This window comes from Doryrhamphus excisus, linkage group LG14 (assembly GCF_037039965.1).
Source record: "Doryrhamphus excisus strain RoL-2023G ecotype Guam linkage group LG14, RoL_Dexc_Guam_v1.1, whole genome shotgun sequence".
Classification (NCBI taxonomy): Eukaryota; Metazoa; Chordata; class Actinopteri; order Syngnathiformes; family Syngnathidae; genus Doryrhamphus; species Doryrhamphus excisus.
The window spans coordinates 19,871,954-19,891,164 of NC_136370.1; the positions used below are offsets into that span (position 1 = coordinate 19,871,954).

General features: G+C 45.3%; 2 protein-coding genes across 3 annotated transcripts in view; one reads left to right on the plus strand and one right to left on the minus strand.

Annotated features, from left to right (window-relative positions):
* The window catches only part of kcnh5b (potassium voltage-gated channel, subfamily H (eag-related), member 5b), a 47,872-nt gene that overhangs the window by 21,288 nt on the left and 7,373 nt on the right, over nucleotides 1-19,211 (plus strand). The window contains exons 10-13 of the mRNA XM_078796073.1: nucleotides 624-823; nucleotides 4,133-4,192; nucleotides 6,766-6,958; nucleotides 9,879-10,075. Of these exons, the coding sequence (XP_078652199.1) occupies nucleotides 624-823; nucleotides 4,133-4,192; nucleotides 6,766-6,958; nucleotides 9,879-10,075 (650 nt within the window). The remainder of the gene's footprint in view (nucleotides 1-623; nucleotides 824-4,132; nucleotides 4,193-6,765; nucleotides 6,959-9,878; nucleotides 10,076-19,211) is intronic.
* LOC131140235 (BRF1 general transcription factor IIIB subunit a) overlaps nucleotides 1-19,211 on the minus strand; it is a 273,391-nt gene that overhangs the window by 11,834 nt on the left and 242,346 nt on the right. The gene's annotated exons all lie outside the window — the stretch shown is intronic.

Sequence of the window (19,211 nt, forward strand, 5' to 3'; positions counted from 1 at the left end):
TCACAAAGCATCAAACTGCTTCGCTCAGCAGCTCACCATCGCCGACCCCCCCCGCTTGAACCCCCCCCCAAAAAGGGCTCGGTTGCGTGGTTTTGTCTCAGACCGCTCTTTGCTTTGTTTTTGTTCTGTTGAAGCAGCGTCTTCTTCGCTGGTGGATTCTTTCATCAGCTTTAAAGAAAGAGGCAATTAGAACCTTAACTGGGGCGGGGGGGCGGGGGGGGGGGGTCGGCAGCAACATACAAGGAGGACTTTTATAAATAAGTAAAACTAAGGAAATAAACAGCAGGTTAGTTAGCCACTCACAACATTAGCATGATGGAGTAACCATTAGCATGTAGCTGTGCAGCTCTCAGCAGGGCCCCGGGTGGGGGCCGGAACCAAGTGTGGACCCCCAAGCGGTTGCAACAAACTCATCGGCTTTGGAATGCGAGCACTTGGGTGTAGTCCACCCCCGGCTAGACTTGTGGAGTATTTGGTTGAAATAAACGGACTGGTGTCATTTTCAAAAGCTAAAACCAGCAAAGTTGGCCTGAAGCAGGAGACACCAGCCAAGGAACCATCTGCTCCTAAATATGAACTAATTCTACGTTTGTGTGTTTCTTCCTGTTCTTCTCCACATCCAGCTCTGCTCTACGCTACCATCTTCGGCAACGTGACCACCATCTTCCAGCAGATGTACGCCAACACCAACCGCTACCACGAGATGCTCAACAACGTCAGGGACTTCCTCAAGCTCTACCAGGTCCCCAAAGGCCTGAGCGAGCGCGTCATGGACTACATTGTCTCCACGTGGTCCATGTCCAAAGGCATCGACACGGAAAAGGTCAGAGAACCGCTTTGCTTTGCTTTGCAACACTTTCATCCAAAAGGAACGTCCCTTCAGCTTTTAGCATCTGCGTTAGCATCTTTCATGTTCCACCGTCATCAACGTTAGACATCGTCATCTCCTCACCTTGACTTCTTAGGACACCTTCTACTGGAAGGAAGAGCCTTCAAATCCACAAAGGTGTTCCTCAGGGTTCAGGTGTCATCCCATTTTGGTTGACAGTGGTCAGCCGTAACCTCGGAGTATTCTTCTACGTTGTACTTCAAGTATCCATCCTGCATGCTTCAATTGAATGAGTCTTTTATTGAAACGCAGGCCAAAGCATTGGAAGTCTACAGGAGACCCCAGCAAATACCCACAATTCACCAGTCATTGACTCACCCATGAAATGTCTAGTTTTGTAGCACGGCTAAATGTATGTGGCTTAGTTCCTCAGTAACTACTCTACTCATTAGTTCTTCATTGGTTCCTCAGTAACTACTCTAGCTTTATGTGACTTAGTTCCTCAGTAACTACTCTACTCATTAGTTCTTCATTGGTTCCTCAGTAACTACTCTAGCTTTATGTGACTTAGTTCCTCAGTAACTACTCTACTCATTAGTTCTTCATTGGTTCCTCAGTAACTACTCTAAATTTCTGTGACTTAGTTCCTCAGTAACTACTCTACTCATTAGTTCTTCATTGGTTCCTCAGTAACTACTCTAGCTTTATGTGACTTAGTTCCTCAGTAACTACTCTACTCATTAGTTCTTCATTGGTTCCTCAGTAACTACTCTAGCTTTATGTGACTTAGTTCCTCAGTAACTACTCTACTCATTAGTTCTTCATTGGTTCCTCAGTAACTACTCTAGCTTTATGTGACTTAGTTCCTCAGTAACTACTCTACTCATTAGTTCTTCATTGGTTCCTCAGTAACTACTCTAGCTTTTATGTGACTTAGTTCCTCAGTAACTACTCTACTCATTAGTTCTTCATTGGTTCCTCAGTAACTACTCTAGCTTTATGTGACTTAGTTCCTCAGTAACTACTCTACTCATTAGTTCTTCATTGGTTCCTCAGTAACTACTCTAGCTTTATGTGACTTAGTTCCTCAGTAACTACTCTACTCATTAGTTCTTCATTGGTTCCTCAGTAACTACTCTAAATTTCTGTGACTTAGCTCCTCAGTAACTACTCTACTCATTAGTTCTTCATTGGTTCCTCAGTAACTACTCTAGCTTTCTGTGACTTAGTTCCACAGTAACTACTCTACTCATTAGTTCTTCATTGGTTCCTCAGTAACTACTCTAGCTTTCTGTGACTTAGTTCCACAGTAACTACTCTACTCATTAGTTCTTCATTGGTTCCTCAGTAACTACTCTAGCTTTTATGTGACTTAGTTCCACAGTAACTACTCTACTCATTAGTTCTTCATTGGTTCCTCAGTAACTACTCTAGCTTTATGTGACTTAGTTCCACAGTAGCTACTCACTGCTCATTCACTCCTCATTAGTTCTTAATTAGTTACTCAGTAACTACTCTAAATTTAATTTACTTAGTTCATCAGTATCTACTCTACTCATTAGTTCTTCATTGGTTCCTCTGTAACTACTCAAAATCTGTGTGACCTAGTTCCACAGTAACAACTCTAAATGTATGTGATTTAGTTCCTCAGTAACCACTCTAAATTTATGTGCCTTAGTTCTTCAGCAACTACTCTACTTATTAGTTCTTCATTGGTTCCCCAGTAACTACTCTAAATGTATGTGACTTAGTTCCTCAGTAACTACTCTACTCATTAGTTTTTAATGTGTTCCTCGGTAACTACTCTAAATGTATGTGACTGGGTTCCTCAGTCACCACTCTACTCGGTTCTTCATTGGTTCCTCAGCAACTACTCTAAATGTATGCTCTACTCTAAATGACTTCCTCAGTTCTTACTCATTAGTCTTGATCTAATATTTCTATATTCTATATGTATGCTGTACATAATAGTCTAATATAGATCATTTGGTCTAATATTTCTATATTCTATATGTATGCTGTACATAATAGTCTAATATAGATCATTTGGTCTAATATTTCTATATTCTATATGTATGCTGTACATAATAGTCTAATATTTCTATATTCTTCATGTGTGCTGTACATTTGACCTGAATCACACCTTTAGAAATTATTGCCAATTTAGGACAAAATCTGGAGAAAAACAATAAAGTAAAAAAAAAGGTTTTGTCCAAAAATCCATGACGTTGCGTGGCTGGGAATGCTGATTGAGGAACAACAACACTCCATGATGGGATGTGGCTGTAGCCGTAAACATACGCCGGGTCATTTGACTTTAGTCCCATTAGTCATTTGATTGGTCCGTCTCTGGTGGCGTCCATAGATGCTGTTTGTGCTAATTACACACCAGCAAAGACTCTTCTTGTGTGCGCACTCGGTCCAACCGACTGGCAACCTGATTGGGGGCCAATTAGCTGATATTTTGGTCACTTTGGGAACTTTTATGCCGGACATATTGGCTTGTTTCCGTGCAAACGCCCCCCCCCCCCCCCCCCCCCCAAAGACAACAAAGTAGGACTGAGGAGCAACGATGATATTCAAAGCCTGTGATGTTCCGCTTCACTGCCTTTCTTCTTGCTGTTTAACGAGGCTGCTTTGTGGAGAAGCCCAGCGCGTTTTCTCGTGTCGGTTTCACCTAAATGCTTCACTTAATTAGGCTGGACTCCGCACTTGTGGAGATGCGGGAGATACGACAGCACAGCTTGCAGCCTCTCTGGACCATCGACACACAAAAGTCAACATCTCGTTAGAAGTCATTACTTGGGGTGGAATGATGCATGGACTTGGAATTGGAAGCGTTTACTCCATTAGCGCCAAGGAGAGGCCAGAGCTGGAGAAGCCAGAGCTGGAGAAGCCAGGGCTGGAGAACCCTCCTCCGTCCTTGGCCAACCCTCAGTCGCTGTCACATACGTACAAGAGGATTTTGACGCCATGAATACCACATTTCTATGTACTACCTTCGCTACGTAGCCAAGATACTCCCCAGCGTGGATGCATTCATGTACTCAAACCACAGCCACTTGAAGTGTGCGATGCATGGATTTCATAGCGTGGAGATGTCCAGCACGTGCTGCTAATAAAGCTCCATCAGCCAGCGCTGGTCCTCCTTGAAGGTTACCTGGCAGGAGGAGCCATTCCCGTCATTAAGCTGATTCCATTAATGCCTGCTCCTCTTTGCCAGATGACATTTGCCCCAGGATGTGACCAAACGTAGTCAATTCTGGAAAGTCTGCCATAAAACGCTGCCTTTGTGTCCTCCAGGTGCTCTCCATCTGTCCCAAGGACATGCGGGCCGACATCTGTGTCCACCTCAACCGCAAGGTACGCTACGCTATCACCTTGTGATGTTTAACTGATAACAGGTTCTTGCAAGCTCCAAGCCTCGTTAGTGTCCACCATGTCTGGTGCCCACATCGTTTCCATCTCGGCCAAAAGTCAGTTAGCTTCCTGCACCAGGATACTTCCACTGGAGGAACATGGCAGCGTTCCTTGGTGCTTAGACTTGCATAACTACGTGTGCGTGTGCATGTGTGTTTGTGTTTGTGTGTTAGCACTTTTGAGGCTGCTGGGCATTGCTTGACAACATTGATAGTGCGGCCAAAACTTGGTCAGACTCACCAGTGGAGGACAGAGGACACCTTCAGGTGTGGAACAGGCGTCTCCGCTTTCTAACAAAGTCAAAGTGATTGTTCTTCGCAGCTCAAACTGTTTATATGACATATATATATGTCTGTCTGACCATCCATCCATCCATCCATCCATCCATCCACCCATTCATCCATCCACCCATCCATCCACCCATCCATCCACCCATCCATCATCCATCCATCTCCATCCATCATCCATCCATCCATCCATTCATCATCCATCCATCCATCCATCTCCATCCATCCATTCATCATCCATCCACCCATCCATCCATCCATCCATCCATCCATCCATCCACCCATTCATCCATCTCCATCCATCATCCATCCATCCATCCATCATCAATCCATCATCCATCCATCATCAATCCATCCATCTATCCACCCATCCATCCATCATCCATCCATCCATTCATCATCCATCCACCCATCCATCCATCCACCCATTCATCCATCTCCATCCATCTATCCACCCATCCATTCATCATCCATCCATCCATTCATCATCCATCCACACATCCATCCATTATCCATCCATCTCCATCCATCTCCATCCATCCATCATCAATCATCCATCCATCCATCATCTATCCACCCATCCATCCATCATCCATCCATCCATCCATTCATCATCCATCCATGCATCCATCCATCCATCCACCCATTCATCCATCCACCCATCCATCATCCATCCACCCATCCATCATCCATCCATCCATCATCAATCCACCCATCCATCCATCCATAATCAATCCATCTAACCACCCATCCATCCATCCATCCATCCACCCATCCACCCATCCACCCATCCACCCATCCATTCATCATCCATCCACCCATCCATCCACCCATTCATCCATCCACCCATCCATCATCCATCCATCTCCATCCATCTCCATCCATCATCCATCCATCCATCATCCATCCATCCATCCATCCATCATCCATCCATTCATCATCCATCCACCCATCCATCCATCTCCATCCATCATCCATCCATCCATTCATCATCCATCCATCCATCCATCTCCATTCATCATCCATCCACCCATCCACCCATCCATCCATCTCCATCCATCATCCATCCACCCATCCATCCATCCATCTCCATCCATCATCCATCATCCATCCATCTCCATCCATCATCCATCCATCCATCATCCATCCATCCATCATCCATCCATTCATCATCCATCCATCCATCCATCTCCATTCATCATCCATCCACCCATCCATCCATCTCCATCCATCATCCATCCACCCATCCATCATCCATCCATCCATCCATCATCCATCCACCCATCCATCATCCATCCATCCATCCATCATCCATCCATCCATCATCAATCCATCCATCCATCCATCCATCCATCATCCACCCATCCATCCATCATCCATCCACCCATCCATCCATCCATCCATCCATCCATCATCCATCCATCCATCATCCATCCATCCATCATCAATCCATCCATCCATCCATCCATCCATCCATCATCCATCCATCCATCATCCATCCATCATCCATCCACCCATCCATCCATCATCCATCCACCCATCCATCATCCATCCATCCATCCATCCATCATCCATCCATCCATCATCAATCCATCCATCCATCATCAATCCATCCATCCATCCATCCATCCATCATCCACCCATCCATCCATCATCCATCCACCCATCCATCATCCATCCACCCATCCATCATCCATCCATCATCCATCCATCATCCATCATCCATCATCCATCCATCCATCATCCACCCATCCATCCATCATCCATCCACCCATCCATCATCCATCCACCCATCCATCATCCATCCACCCATCCATCATCCATCCATCCATCCATCATCCATCCATCATCCATCCATCCATCATCAAGGCACCCAGCATTTGTGTAATGCAAATTTCCCCACTGAGGGACGAATATAAAATAAATATCTTCTAGTGTTCTATGGCTATAGATATATATACGTAAATCCTTCCCAAAAGGAAATAGTTGGTTTCTACCTTTTTCTGTTCTTCAGTAGTAGAAGACACAGAAGGTAAGTTTCAGGGAAATATCAGTTCCCAACTAGAAGAGGAAGAACTAACCCTTGTGTGTGCACGTACATGCGTTGTCATGTCTCAAGGCGCCTTTGAGGTTGATAAAAAACCTGAAGTACGTCTTTTTGGCGTCTATGATAATAATACGTAGTAATATATGATTAGTAAAAAGAAGTGAAGCTCATCTCCTCCTCAGGTGTTCAACGAGCATCCGGCGTTCCGGCTGGCGAGCGACGGCTGCCTGCGGTCTCTGGCGGTGGAGTTCCAGACCACGCACTGCGCTCCGGGCGACCTCATTTTTCATGCCGGGGAGAGCGTGGACACGTTGTGTTTCGTAGTGTCGGGGTCGTTGGAGGTCATCCAGGACGACGAGGTCATCGCCATCTTAGGTACGACGTTTCTCTTTAGCGTACTTTCTTTCTTTGGCTACTTTTTCTACGTCGTTTTGCTCTGCGTGACTTTTTTGGATGGGTGTCAGCAGTAGGGGGGGGGTTGTGTTGTATAGGCAGCAGTGGGGGGGGAGTGGGGGGGTTGTGTTGTATAGGCAGCAGTGGGGGGGGAGTGGGGGGGTGTTGTGTTGTATAGGCAGCAGTGACACACTGAACAGTGGCCATATTTAATTTCACCTGTTTACCTTCATCCTGACATTTCCCCGTTATCCCACGTTATCCCACGTTATCCCACGTTATCCCACGTTATCCCACGTTATCCCACGTTATCCAACTTCCTGTGCCACATGACTTTGACATCACGCGTCTGCACCACCAGGCTGTGATGTTCAGACTTTCATGCAGGACCCAAATGCAAAGTGTCCTACACGCTCCGGCTTGAATCTCATTTGGGACGAGAGGCCGACATCAAAGGGACAATAATCTGAGGAGTGGCGGGGGAAGGGGGGTGGGGTGCGCCCCCACGTGTGGGGCTCTGCTCTCTCCATCACGACCAATGAGCTCCCTCAGAACTCCCCAGTCGGGGTGCATTTAAAAAAAAAAAAACACTTCAAGTCCGCGACCCAGTTCCTGTCCTTTAAAATCAACACTGTGTAGTCACGGCCCACTGCAGTACCACGTCTTCTTCATCCAGACCTCCTGGTGGGAGGATTGGTGGGCTTGCATACTTGGGTGCTCATTGATGGACACCCCCTCAGAGGTCACTACTTAGTGGAAAGACAACAAATTAAAAACAAAAATATCATCCCTCCTGCAACGTCTTCTTATTCTCTTTACGATGCATACTGCCACCTACTGAATTACACTTGTAGTATGTTTATGAGTGTGAGGGTGAAGTGGTAGTCCCAAATCTATGTATGGGGGTCCAAATTGATTTGCGGCCACTTTAAATAGGATTTGGGATGGAGGGGGGGGGGGGGGGGGGGGGCTGTCAAAATTGATGCACCCAAAAAAGTCCAGAGTATACAGTCATGGAAGATATCATTAGTTTCTTGTTTATTTGAATGTCTGGTACTACCACAGGTACCTCTATTTGGACAAATGTTACCATGGCAACAAAAGTAGCTCATACGAGTTACATTTGTTGCCAGCTAGCTGCCAATTAAAATGGGTGTTCTCATAATTACTGAAATGTAGTACTTAGTATTCCATTTCAGGTACAGCTGAGGTGTCTCAGTCGCACCTGAGGGCTAACACCTCCACACAGCTAATTGGCCAGGAGTCATGGGTCCTCAGGGAGCTCATTCCAGAAGCCTTGCAGGAGGTTCTAAGGGATTAGGCCCCTCGGGGGAGGGGGGGGGCGGCTTGTCAGAAAGAGATCCAATCACTGACACACACGCCTAAGCCCACACCACACTGACAGCTTGTGAGCAAGATGGCGGCTCGTGGTCAGTAGTTCTGTGGGTCGTCAGTCTGCCTGGTACTGGTACTGGTACTGGTACTGGTACTGGTACTGGTACTGGTACTGGTACCGGTACCGGTACTGCTGACAGCTTTGACACAGATTCTCCTCACGATTAGCTCCAATTTGTGCGCCTGTGCCAACCCAAATACATCCCCCGAGGCATTTTCAGCTTGTTAGTGCAAAATGAGAAGTGATGAATTTGCACTTTTTTACAGTGAATTGATCTTTTTTTAAAACGTTATTATGATAACAAGCATGGCGTTGCCTAGGAAACGATGAGAGCACACACATCATGTATCATTCATGTGCTGAGAGATGATGATGATGATGACGATGATGATGTTGGAGTCATGCTGCCAGCTAATGAGTTGAGTGTCCAGGTGGCTCAGCGACAAAGCGGCTCAAATGTCAACACAATCGGCACAACACGATCAGGCAGCAAGTCACTTCATTCCACATGTTTGCTAACATGCTCAGCCAGCATTGGAATTGGACCCTGCACTGGTGCGCCAATACATCTTCACCTGCCGGTGTTGGGAGCACCTCAAGGCTCTAGTTTAGGGCTGCAGTACATTTGATACCTGCTTTAAAGGGACCCTGGTGAAGGGTACGTTTGCAAAAACCACATTTACAGTCGATAAAACTCAGCCTCAGTTCCGGAAGTGACATCATTGGAGTGACGCCTCGCAGCTAAAACAGAGTAAACAACATTTCCCGCCTTGTTTCAGTATATTTTGAATCAAATAGCAGTCATGCCAAAACGTTGTGTTGCTGCTGGATGTTCATAGAATCCGAATGATACTGTGAGTTTGTTTTCTTTTCCAAACATGGACGAAGCAAGTCCAGAGAATGAGAGACAGACGGACGGCCCCCTTGAGTTGTGTTCTTTGCATGCTTTGAAGGAACACCTCGACAAGAAGCATCTGGCTTGAAAGTACGCTATGAACGCATTTTGATAAATGATGCCTTTCCGCCGATACACAGGATAAAAAAACAAGAATGCAGTTGCAAAGCATTGTACATACAGTATATACTCTGTTTATGTTCATTTCATTTCCAAATGTTTTCCTTCCTGAAAAAGTATTGACACGTGTCTGTTAGCATCCTTGCCTCGTACACCGCTATGTTTGTTTACCTGAGCGATATAACCCCGATGGTGTCACTTCCATCAATGAGGCTGAATTGCTAACGCTAGTTCATCACGGCTTGCTTCGGGAACTCTAAATGTCATTTTTGTTTCATTCAATATCACTAAGATTAGCATTAAGATTAGCATTAAGATTAGCATTAAGATTAGCATTAAGCAACAAACCTTTATCCTTCAATACATTAACTCCAAACGACAAACTTCTACTTCAAAAAGTGAATTGTGTGTACCTTTATGATGAGTCCAGTGGTTGCCATGATGCTTATTATTATTATTATTATTATTATTATTGTTGTCTTTTTCTTCAGGTAAAGGTGACGTGTTTGGCGACGTCTTCTGGAAAGAAACCACCCTGGCTCATGCGTGCGCTAACGTGCGGGCGCTGACGTACTGCGACCTGCACGTCATCAAGAGAGAGGCGCTGCTCAAGGTGTTGGACTTCTACACGGCCTTCGCCAACTCCTTCTCCAGGAACCTCATCCTGACCTGCAACCTGCGCAAGAGGGTGAGTACCTACCGCCGGTGGGCCGTCAGGGCCGTCAGGGCCGTCAGGGCCAGCAAGGCCTTCTCTGCAGACCAAAACACCACAGATACGCTTGATTTACTTCATCTTATATCCTAGCTCTTCTTGCGTCAAATGATATTCATTTACTCCCAAACGTTTGTCCAATGTCTCTTAGCTGCACGGCTTCCCGTACGAGGGTGGATGGGTGGATGGGTGGATGGGTGGATGGGTGGATCGAACTATGTTGGATTTGATTGCATCACCTTGCCAATGTCATATGTCCAGGGCCTTCAGAGTCAGGAGTGCAGGCCCATGTCACATACACTCAATTAGCAATTGGGATGTTTCCTGAACCAAGGGTTTCACCAACTTGTTCCAACATGAAGAAAGGAGCTAGACAAGGTGTTGTTCATCGTTGGGAGTTATATGAACAGATAAGGGAGGTTGGCAGCCACTGGAAGACGTCTAGACCAGGGCTTCCAAACCTTTACCAACTCAGGGCCCACTTGAAAATAGAAAAAATGTCCACGGCCACCTGTTGTCCTATAAACAGTGCATACACAAAATGCTTAAGTTTTTAATATATAAATTATTATTATTATTATATATAAATTATTATTATTATTATTATTATTATTAAGATTCAGGATTGAAATGAAAACAAGGGGATAAAGGAAGCCCAAATTTTGAATCTAATGTATTCTCATACTTTTCATAACTGCATTGAAGACTGGCATGATGCCCAGAGAGCTACATTCCAAAACTGTATAAGGTTCCTAAAATATTGTGACAGGTCAATAACACTCAATAGGTTATTACTTAGGCCTATAAATATTTTTTAATCGTGCAAAAAATATTTTGCAATAAAAATAATTTTTAAAATAATATTTTCATAATAGATAATAATAATAATAATTAAAATAAATAATAATAATTTCACAAATAAATCATATTTTTAATGACCTCTCATGGCCCACCTGCAGTACCATCACGGCCCACCAGGGGGCCGTAGCCCACCCATTGGGAATCACTGGTCAAGACCAAGTGAATGTGATGTATTTTATTGACATTTTTAATGTTTTTGTCACATTATTAGGTAAAGATTGCTACTGAACTGCTCCAGATGGTGTTGTAGTGTAGCGTAGCGTAGCGTAGCGTAGCGTAGCGTAGCGTAGTGTAGATGAAGGGTAAACCGGGCTTTGTTGTATTTGTTATAGTCCATATTTGTACATGATTGACTGCTTGTATGATTGTGACGTGGTAGTGGTGGTATCAGCGGTGGATTCAACCACTCCAGGCAGGAACCAAAGGCATCGCCTGCCACTGGTGTACACACACCATCACATCCGTACATGGTACACGTTAATGGTAATGGTTTATTGTGATGTTCTCCCGCTTGCGCTCTTTCATGTAAACAAGTCAGTGAAATATTCTTTGAGCTTTTATCATCTTCTTTTATTGGCAGTATTGTTTGCCACACAGTAGAATTTCCATACGTACGCATAAAGTACCCGGTGTGAAGAGGAAGCAGACAAAACAAACAAACATCTAACAGGATCTCTTCCCGACCTCCTTATCGCCTCCTTTCCTCCTCCCTTGGCTCCTTCCTTGGCGTGTGCTGTCTGCCGCCACACGTCTGTTGTTGTTTTTCATGGCTGCCGTGGTTGTTAATTATTTACCGTACGCAGTCGGCCTGCACACACACACCGTCATGTCCTCTGACCTGCTGGTGGCGTCCGAGCAGGAAGTGTTGATTTCATTATTCATCACTCATTAGTCATCACTCATTAGTCATCACTCATTAGTCATGCCTTTTGGACAACTGAAAGTGTGTGTCTGTGTGTGTGTGTGTGTGTGTGTGTGTGTGTGTGTGTTGCACTGCTCTTTACTTGTGTTAAGTCTGGGATTAAGCAGCCATTACATTTTTGTCAGTTCCAGGAGGCCAGGCGAGGTTCTAGTCCTATTTTGGTGTCAAAATGTGTCATGTGGATGCATGAAGGCTTCGAATAACGTAGAATAACGTAGAATAACGTAGAATAACGTAGAATAACGTAGAATAACGTAGAATAACGTAGAATAACGTAGAATAACGTAGAATAACGTAGAATAACGTAGAATAACGTAGAATAACGTAGAATAACGTAGAATAACGTAGAATAACGTAGAAGGCAAATATACCATATACCATTTACCATTAGCGATGTTGGCCTATATGTTGTCTATATGTGCCCTGTGATTGGCTGGCCACCAGTCCAGGGTGTCCCCCGAAGTCAGCTGGGATAGGCTCCAGCACCCCCCTGCGGATCGAGTGAGGATAAGCAGCATAGAAAATGGATGAATAAGATATCAATTGATCTGGGCTCCATTAGTTTGTCCTGTTTTAGATTGATTGGGCGTCATTCGGCGTTGTGGAACATATCGTAAACGGGTTTGTTTACCTTTTGGGCGTCTGACTGTGTTACAGTGACACAGCGTTGAAGTATCGCCGTGGAAACGACCTAATCCTTGTTGTTTAGCCTTTTAGTTCCTGTTGTGGTGCACAACAAGACTGAAAGTGGAAATAAATCATCTGATTGACATCTGATCCATTTTGACACTGTAGTCCTGTCCATTGTCCACCCGAGGACCCGTACGAGACCCAGCAGTGTTTGAAGTCTTCCTAGTCCTTGAGGAGCCACAGTGAGAATGATTGTCTCTTTGGAGTCCATGGGGCAGGCCGCTGCCGTCCTCAACGCTTCTTCTCTAGTCGGTGCCCAAAGACCACTCCTACTGATGGAGGACAACTTCCTTTTCATGCTGAGTGGGCATCTGCATGGCTGAGTCCACCATGGCACTGCTCGGGGGTCGAAGGTTAAATGTGAAAATGCAGCAAGGCATTACAATCCTTGATGGGATTTTTACAGCAACTCAGCACTTTTTAAAGTCTTACGTTGATGTGGAAAAATGACCAAGATGTAAAATATGCACATTTATTACGAAGCGTTTCATCTGCTTCACCTTCCCAATAGAGATAGCACACAAAAAGCCGCAATGTAGGCTACATTTTCAAAAGAAAAGCAGAGACTTGTGGTGTAACTGTATTAGTTAGTAAAGAACTACAGTCCAGAAAAAAATCGGAGATTTCGAGTGTAACGTCGTAAATTCAGGAAAATAAAGTACAAAAAATTTTCTCCGAAATTTACAAGCGAAAAAATGTGAATGACCTTTGCCCGAAGCCAAAGGTCACATAAGCCCCCTCTTTCCAGAGCTGTCCCAGGCAATGCCTGTTAGGACTTTGCTTTGTGCGCCGCCAGCAGAAAACTTAAGCATAAAAATGTCATGTTAATATGAATATTGGGGGGGCGGGCAACTGGGGTCCCGTCCAACCTCTCATGGTTTGATTTATGGATGAAAAGCCGCATGGAGTATTGAAGCGTTCCAACGGGTCATGTGATAGTCCAAAGGAGGAAGTCACGCTGCATCCAAGCCTCCAGTCGCCAGAGCTCTTATTATGAAAGCTCTTTTCCTGTTACGAGCTCCCGGCGGCCGCCAAACGCCTCCTCAGCTGTCATGGCGAGATCGATGAGCTTTGGAGAGGACAAAGGTCCAAAATGTGCTCTTTGCCGCCGCTTGCTTCTGAGCGTCCATCCCCATCGCTCGTTTATGACAAACTATTTATTAGGATTTATCATTTATTTATTATTTATTTCATTTTATTTTTAACTTGTGTTTGGACCTTCCTGTGTTGTTGACATCCTACTCTTGGAGGCAGTCTGACAGGAAGTGGATGTTTGCCGTCGTATTGGATGAGAGCTAATTTACTTCAGCTTGGCAGCAAATTGATCTATGATATAATGAGGTTTTTTGAAGATGTTGCAAAGCGCTGACAGCCCGGCTTGATCTCCATGTAGTCATTAACAGTGATGGCTGACAGGAGCTGCTGAAGCGCCGACAACCATGGCAACAGGCTGAACACTTCCTGTTCCACTTTTAGTACAAAAAAGTACAATTGATGCTTTTTGCCGCTTTTTGACTTTTTTCTCCCAACTTGTAGCAGAGAGCCTGCTTGGCAAGCTTTTGTTGCTATTTGAGGTGTCCTACATCCAGCACTAGTATGTGTTACACATGCCCCCCCCCGGGCTCAAAGCATTGTGGGACAGTCAGTCCAAAGGCCTGAGGGTCCATCTTGTCGTCCAAGAAGACGCCGCTTCTTCTCCAAGATGCTACCAGCTAAAGGAGGCTTGCGGCTTGTTTGGCAGAAGGCGTCTCCACGTGGCTAAAAATAGAAATGTGGAACATGACCTTCATAAGATACAGGAAAATTCCTGCAGGCCAAAATCCCCAATTTAACAACAAAAGCTATTTTTAAAGCGGAATTCAAATCCTACTGAGGTAATATTATCCATACATTTATGTCAAAATGACAGCATGGTCTGCATACAATGTGAGAGCGAAGTCTTTGCAAACATTTATGAAAATAAAATGGGTCCAAGAATGGAGCCCTGTGGTACTCCAGCCTGACAGTCCGCATGCGGGGATTTGACGTTGCTTGTTCACAGAAATCTAATTGTGTTCAATTAGGTGTTGACCCGCACCAAACGGCCTAATTGAATAAACGTGAACTGCTTAGCATGCTGAGGAGGATTTGGCTTATTTAGATGATTAATCACTTTCAGGGTCGGACCATTTTCCATCATTTTTGATATAACAGGCATTAATTACACTGATTGATTGGTCTCTAATTCTGAACATCGGCTTTGGAACTGGAGTTGAAAATGGGATTAATTGGGGCCACTTTCCACACTGCAGGAACAGCAGATTAATTGACAGATTAATTAGATGCGTTAATTAGATGGCACATGGAGGAATCTTTGTGCATCTTGATTCATTTGGAATCCAGACCGAGCAGTCATGGCCAAAACAAGTTTCAGATGTTGCTGTTCAGTGTTTTTGCATATTTAGTCAAATGTTGTTGTTATTATTATTATTATTATGATAATAACCCTGGCTTTTCAGTTTACCAAGGCATGCTGTCAATGCTTGGTGTAATGTGGTGGTCTCCTGGCCACGCACCTAAAATGTCGATGTTTTGTTCCCCAAGCCTGTTGGTGACCACTTTGGTTTTGCTTTACTATGCTGGAAAAGCCTTGGTGTCACCAAGCGGTTCTTGGGTGGCTCTCGGGGCTTCTTTTGGTTCCATTGTGTATTCATGGCTGTGATCTTAGGAGAACATGTGAGTGACTCCACTCACCTGGAAACCCCAGACGTGAACCATTTAAGGATGACGACCCCGGACTGAGCTTTTTTCCTGGATGGTTTTACGCCGGTCTTCAGCCGTCCAACACCTACAGTATCTCCTGCCTCAATCCCACCGAGGAATGAACTTTCTGAGACCGTCCACGTGCTTGCTGGACTTTCTTGGTTGCCCTGAAGTCTTCTTCACGGCAACTGAACTCTCTCTCCTGGAAGTCCTTGATGATGCGATCGGTGAATGATGGCTTGAGGCGCAGTCTTCCGAGCAGCAATATCTTAGCCTGGGAAGCCATTTTGTTCAAAGCAGTTCAACAGAAGTTGAGACGTACCAAGAAGCGTCCTCCTTTAACTTCCTGTCTCTTATTCAATCAGTCAACGACAGGCTTCTTCCTTGTCGGCAAGGAAATGAAATCAAAATGTTTTTCGAGGGAGGGGCGGGGGGGGGAGGTGTTAAGTTCATTTTCATGAGAAAGAGATTTGAATGAATTGGCGTCGGTCTTATCACCCTCCATAACGTCAATTTGCATCATAAAAACGGGGGCAGCAGACTTAGTGAACATTAATATTTGTGTCATTCTGAAAACCTTTGGAACTTTTGACTTCACTTCAATGGAAAAGCTGTGTAATTAAAAAAATGCCAGGATCTTTAACAAAGTCCTGATAGGATTCTAGCTGGAGTTCCCTAGTTACCTTGTGACTACAGATGTAACTTACCACCACTTACCACCACCACTTCCCTTGGGTGGGTGCAGGGTAAAACAAATAAAATCAATGTTTTATCAGGCTGATCAATCTGTGACGTATCTCTCCCATAAAGTCCAACAACTTCCTGTTTGGCAGGATGCTCACGTTTCTGTCAACGTTAGACTGAATCACGCTTCAAATATGAAGGTGTGGTCCGAGTTGGTGTTGTGATGTTCACCAACTAATCCGGTCTTTTGAACGGCTCATTACCGGGAACCATGGGAATGATGGGAGTCGCAGCTGGGAATTCTTTCATTCATTTTCCACCGCTTATCCTCACAGCTAGGGGACCCGAGTTTGATTCCACCGTCGGCCATCTCTGTGTGGAGTTTGCATGTGTGGGTTTTCTCCGGGTACTCCGGTTTCCTCCCACATTCCAAAAACATGCTAGGTTAATTAGCCACTCCAAATTGTCCATAGGTATGAATGTGAGTGTGAATGGTTGTTTGTCTATATGTGCCCTGGGATTGGCTGGCCACCAGTCCAGGGTGGACCCCGCCTCTCGCCCCAAGACAGCTGGGATAGGCTCCAGCACTCCCTCGACCCTGGTGAGGATAAGCGGTGGAAAATGAATGAATGAAATGACAGTTTTTTGAACGGCTCTTTGAAAGGAACGGCTCACCAAGATCCGGCTCCCCTCCAAGAGCCAAAACTCTCATGTCTAGTTTGAGTAGCCCTTCGGGTTTGAGGTATGGGTCCCGATGGTCCTCGCTTGCATCAGTGTTTGTAGGATTTTGGCAGGGTAATGTTTTTGGGATGTTTGGGATGCTCTGTGGATGAACAGCTGCTTCCAGCCCAGTTGATGATGCTGGTGTTTGGGGGCCATCTGGTGATGGCGGTTGGAGCCCATTAGCTCGTGGCTGTAGCAGGTGGAAGACAAGCCGGAGCCTATCCTAGCTGACTTCGGTTCATCCTGGACTGGATCCCGTGAAGACATCAAATTAAATTCCCATAACAGAGCCACCGGAGCAAACGGGAATGAACATTCCAGTCGCGGCTTGACCGACAAGGAGGAGTCATCCTACAGTAAACACCCGCAGCGTCATGGCTACTATTTTTAGCATCTTTGCTATTTCATGTTTTCTCCAGTCAATAGTCACGTCCCGCTTTTGTTGTTGGACTCAATCCAGCGTCCATCCATCATCGGCAAGCTGCTGCTGCTGCTGCTGCTGCTGCTCGGTGGGAGAGAGCAAATAACCAAGCAACATCGAGAATTTAATCAGCAGAGGAACGAAGGCGCCCCTTCGCCAGCACGTGTCATTTCTTCCCGAACCACGTGGGATTAAAGTCCCCACAGCTACGGAATGTTTCAGCTATTACATCTCACGGTACATCTGGTGGGACCACAAGAGGCGTGAGCAGACTACTAAAAGCCGGTCTAGCACGGGACCCCCCCACCCCCACCCCCCAGCTCAAATGTACCTAATAAAGTGGACATGTCAAGCTCAGTGCAGCTGTGATGAAACGTCCTGCCTTGAAGAACGCAGGCATCATGGGCATCATGGGCATCCATCATGGGCATCATGGGCATCCATCATGGGCATCCATCATGGGCATCCATCATGGGCATCATGGCCATCATGGGCATCCATCATGGGCATCATGGGCATCCATCATGGGCATCCATCATGGGCATCCATCATGGGCATCATGGGCATCCATCATGGGCATCCATCATGGGCATCCATCATGGGCATCCATCATGGGCATCATGGACATCCATCATGGGCATCCATCATGGGCATCCATCATGGGCATCCATCATGGGCATCCATCATGGGCATCCATCATGGGCATCATGGCCATCATGGGCATCCATCATGGGCATCCATCATGGGCATCCATCATGGGCATCCATCATGGGCATCATGGGCATCCATCATGGGCATCATGGGCATCCATCATGGGCATCCATCATGGGCATCCATCATGGGCATCATGGGCATCCATCATGGGCATCATGGGCATCATGGGCATCCATCATGGGCATCATGGGCATCCATCATGGGCATCATGGGCATCATGGGCATCATGGGCATCATGGGCATCCATCATGTGCATCATGGGCATCATGGGCATCCATCATGGGCATCATGGGCATCCATCATGGGCATCCATCATGGGCATCATGGGCATCCATCATGGGCATCATGGGCATCCATCATGGGCATCCATCATGGGCATCATGGGCATCCATCATGGGCATCATGGGCATCATGGGCATCCATCATGGGCATCATGGGCATCCATCATGGGCATCATGGCCATCATGGGCATCATGGGCATCATGGGCATCCATCATGGGCATCATGGGCATCCATCATGGGCATCATGGGCATCCATCATGGGCATCCATCATGGGCATCATGGCCATCATGGGCATCATGGGCATCCATCATGGGCATCAGCTCAGCCTTCTTTCGGCACTTAGGTGCCATTAAAGATGATGTTGTATTACATTGAACGTGTTGATGTATGGATATATGGATGTATGGATATATGGATGTATGGATATATGGATGTATGGATATATGGATGAATGGATATATGGATGTATGGATATATGGATGTATGGATATATGGATGAATGGATGTATGGATATATGGATGTATGGATATATGGATGTATGGATATATGGATGTATGGATATATGGATGTATAGATATATGGATGAATGGATGTATGGATATATGGATGTATGGATGTATGGATGTATAGATATATGGATGAATGGATGTATGGATGTATGGATATATGGATGAATGGATGTATGGATGTATGGATATATGGATGTATGGATATATGGATTTATGGATGTATGGATATATGGATGTATGGATGTATGGATGTATGGATATATGGATGTATGGATATATGGATGTATGGATGTATGGTGGATGTATGGATATATGGATGTATGGATATATGGATGTATGGATGTATGGATGTATGGATATATGGATGTATGGATATATGGATGTATGGATATATGGATGTATGGATATATGGATGTATGGATATATGGATGTATGGATGTATGGATATATGGATGTATGGATATATGGATGTATGGATGTATGGATATATGGATGTATGGATATATGGATGTATGGATATATGGATGTATGGATATATGGATGTATGGATATATGGATGTAT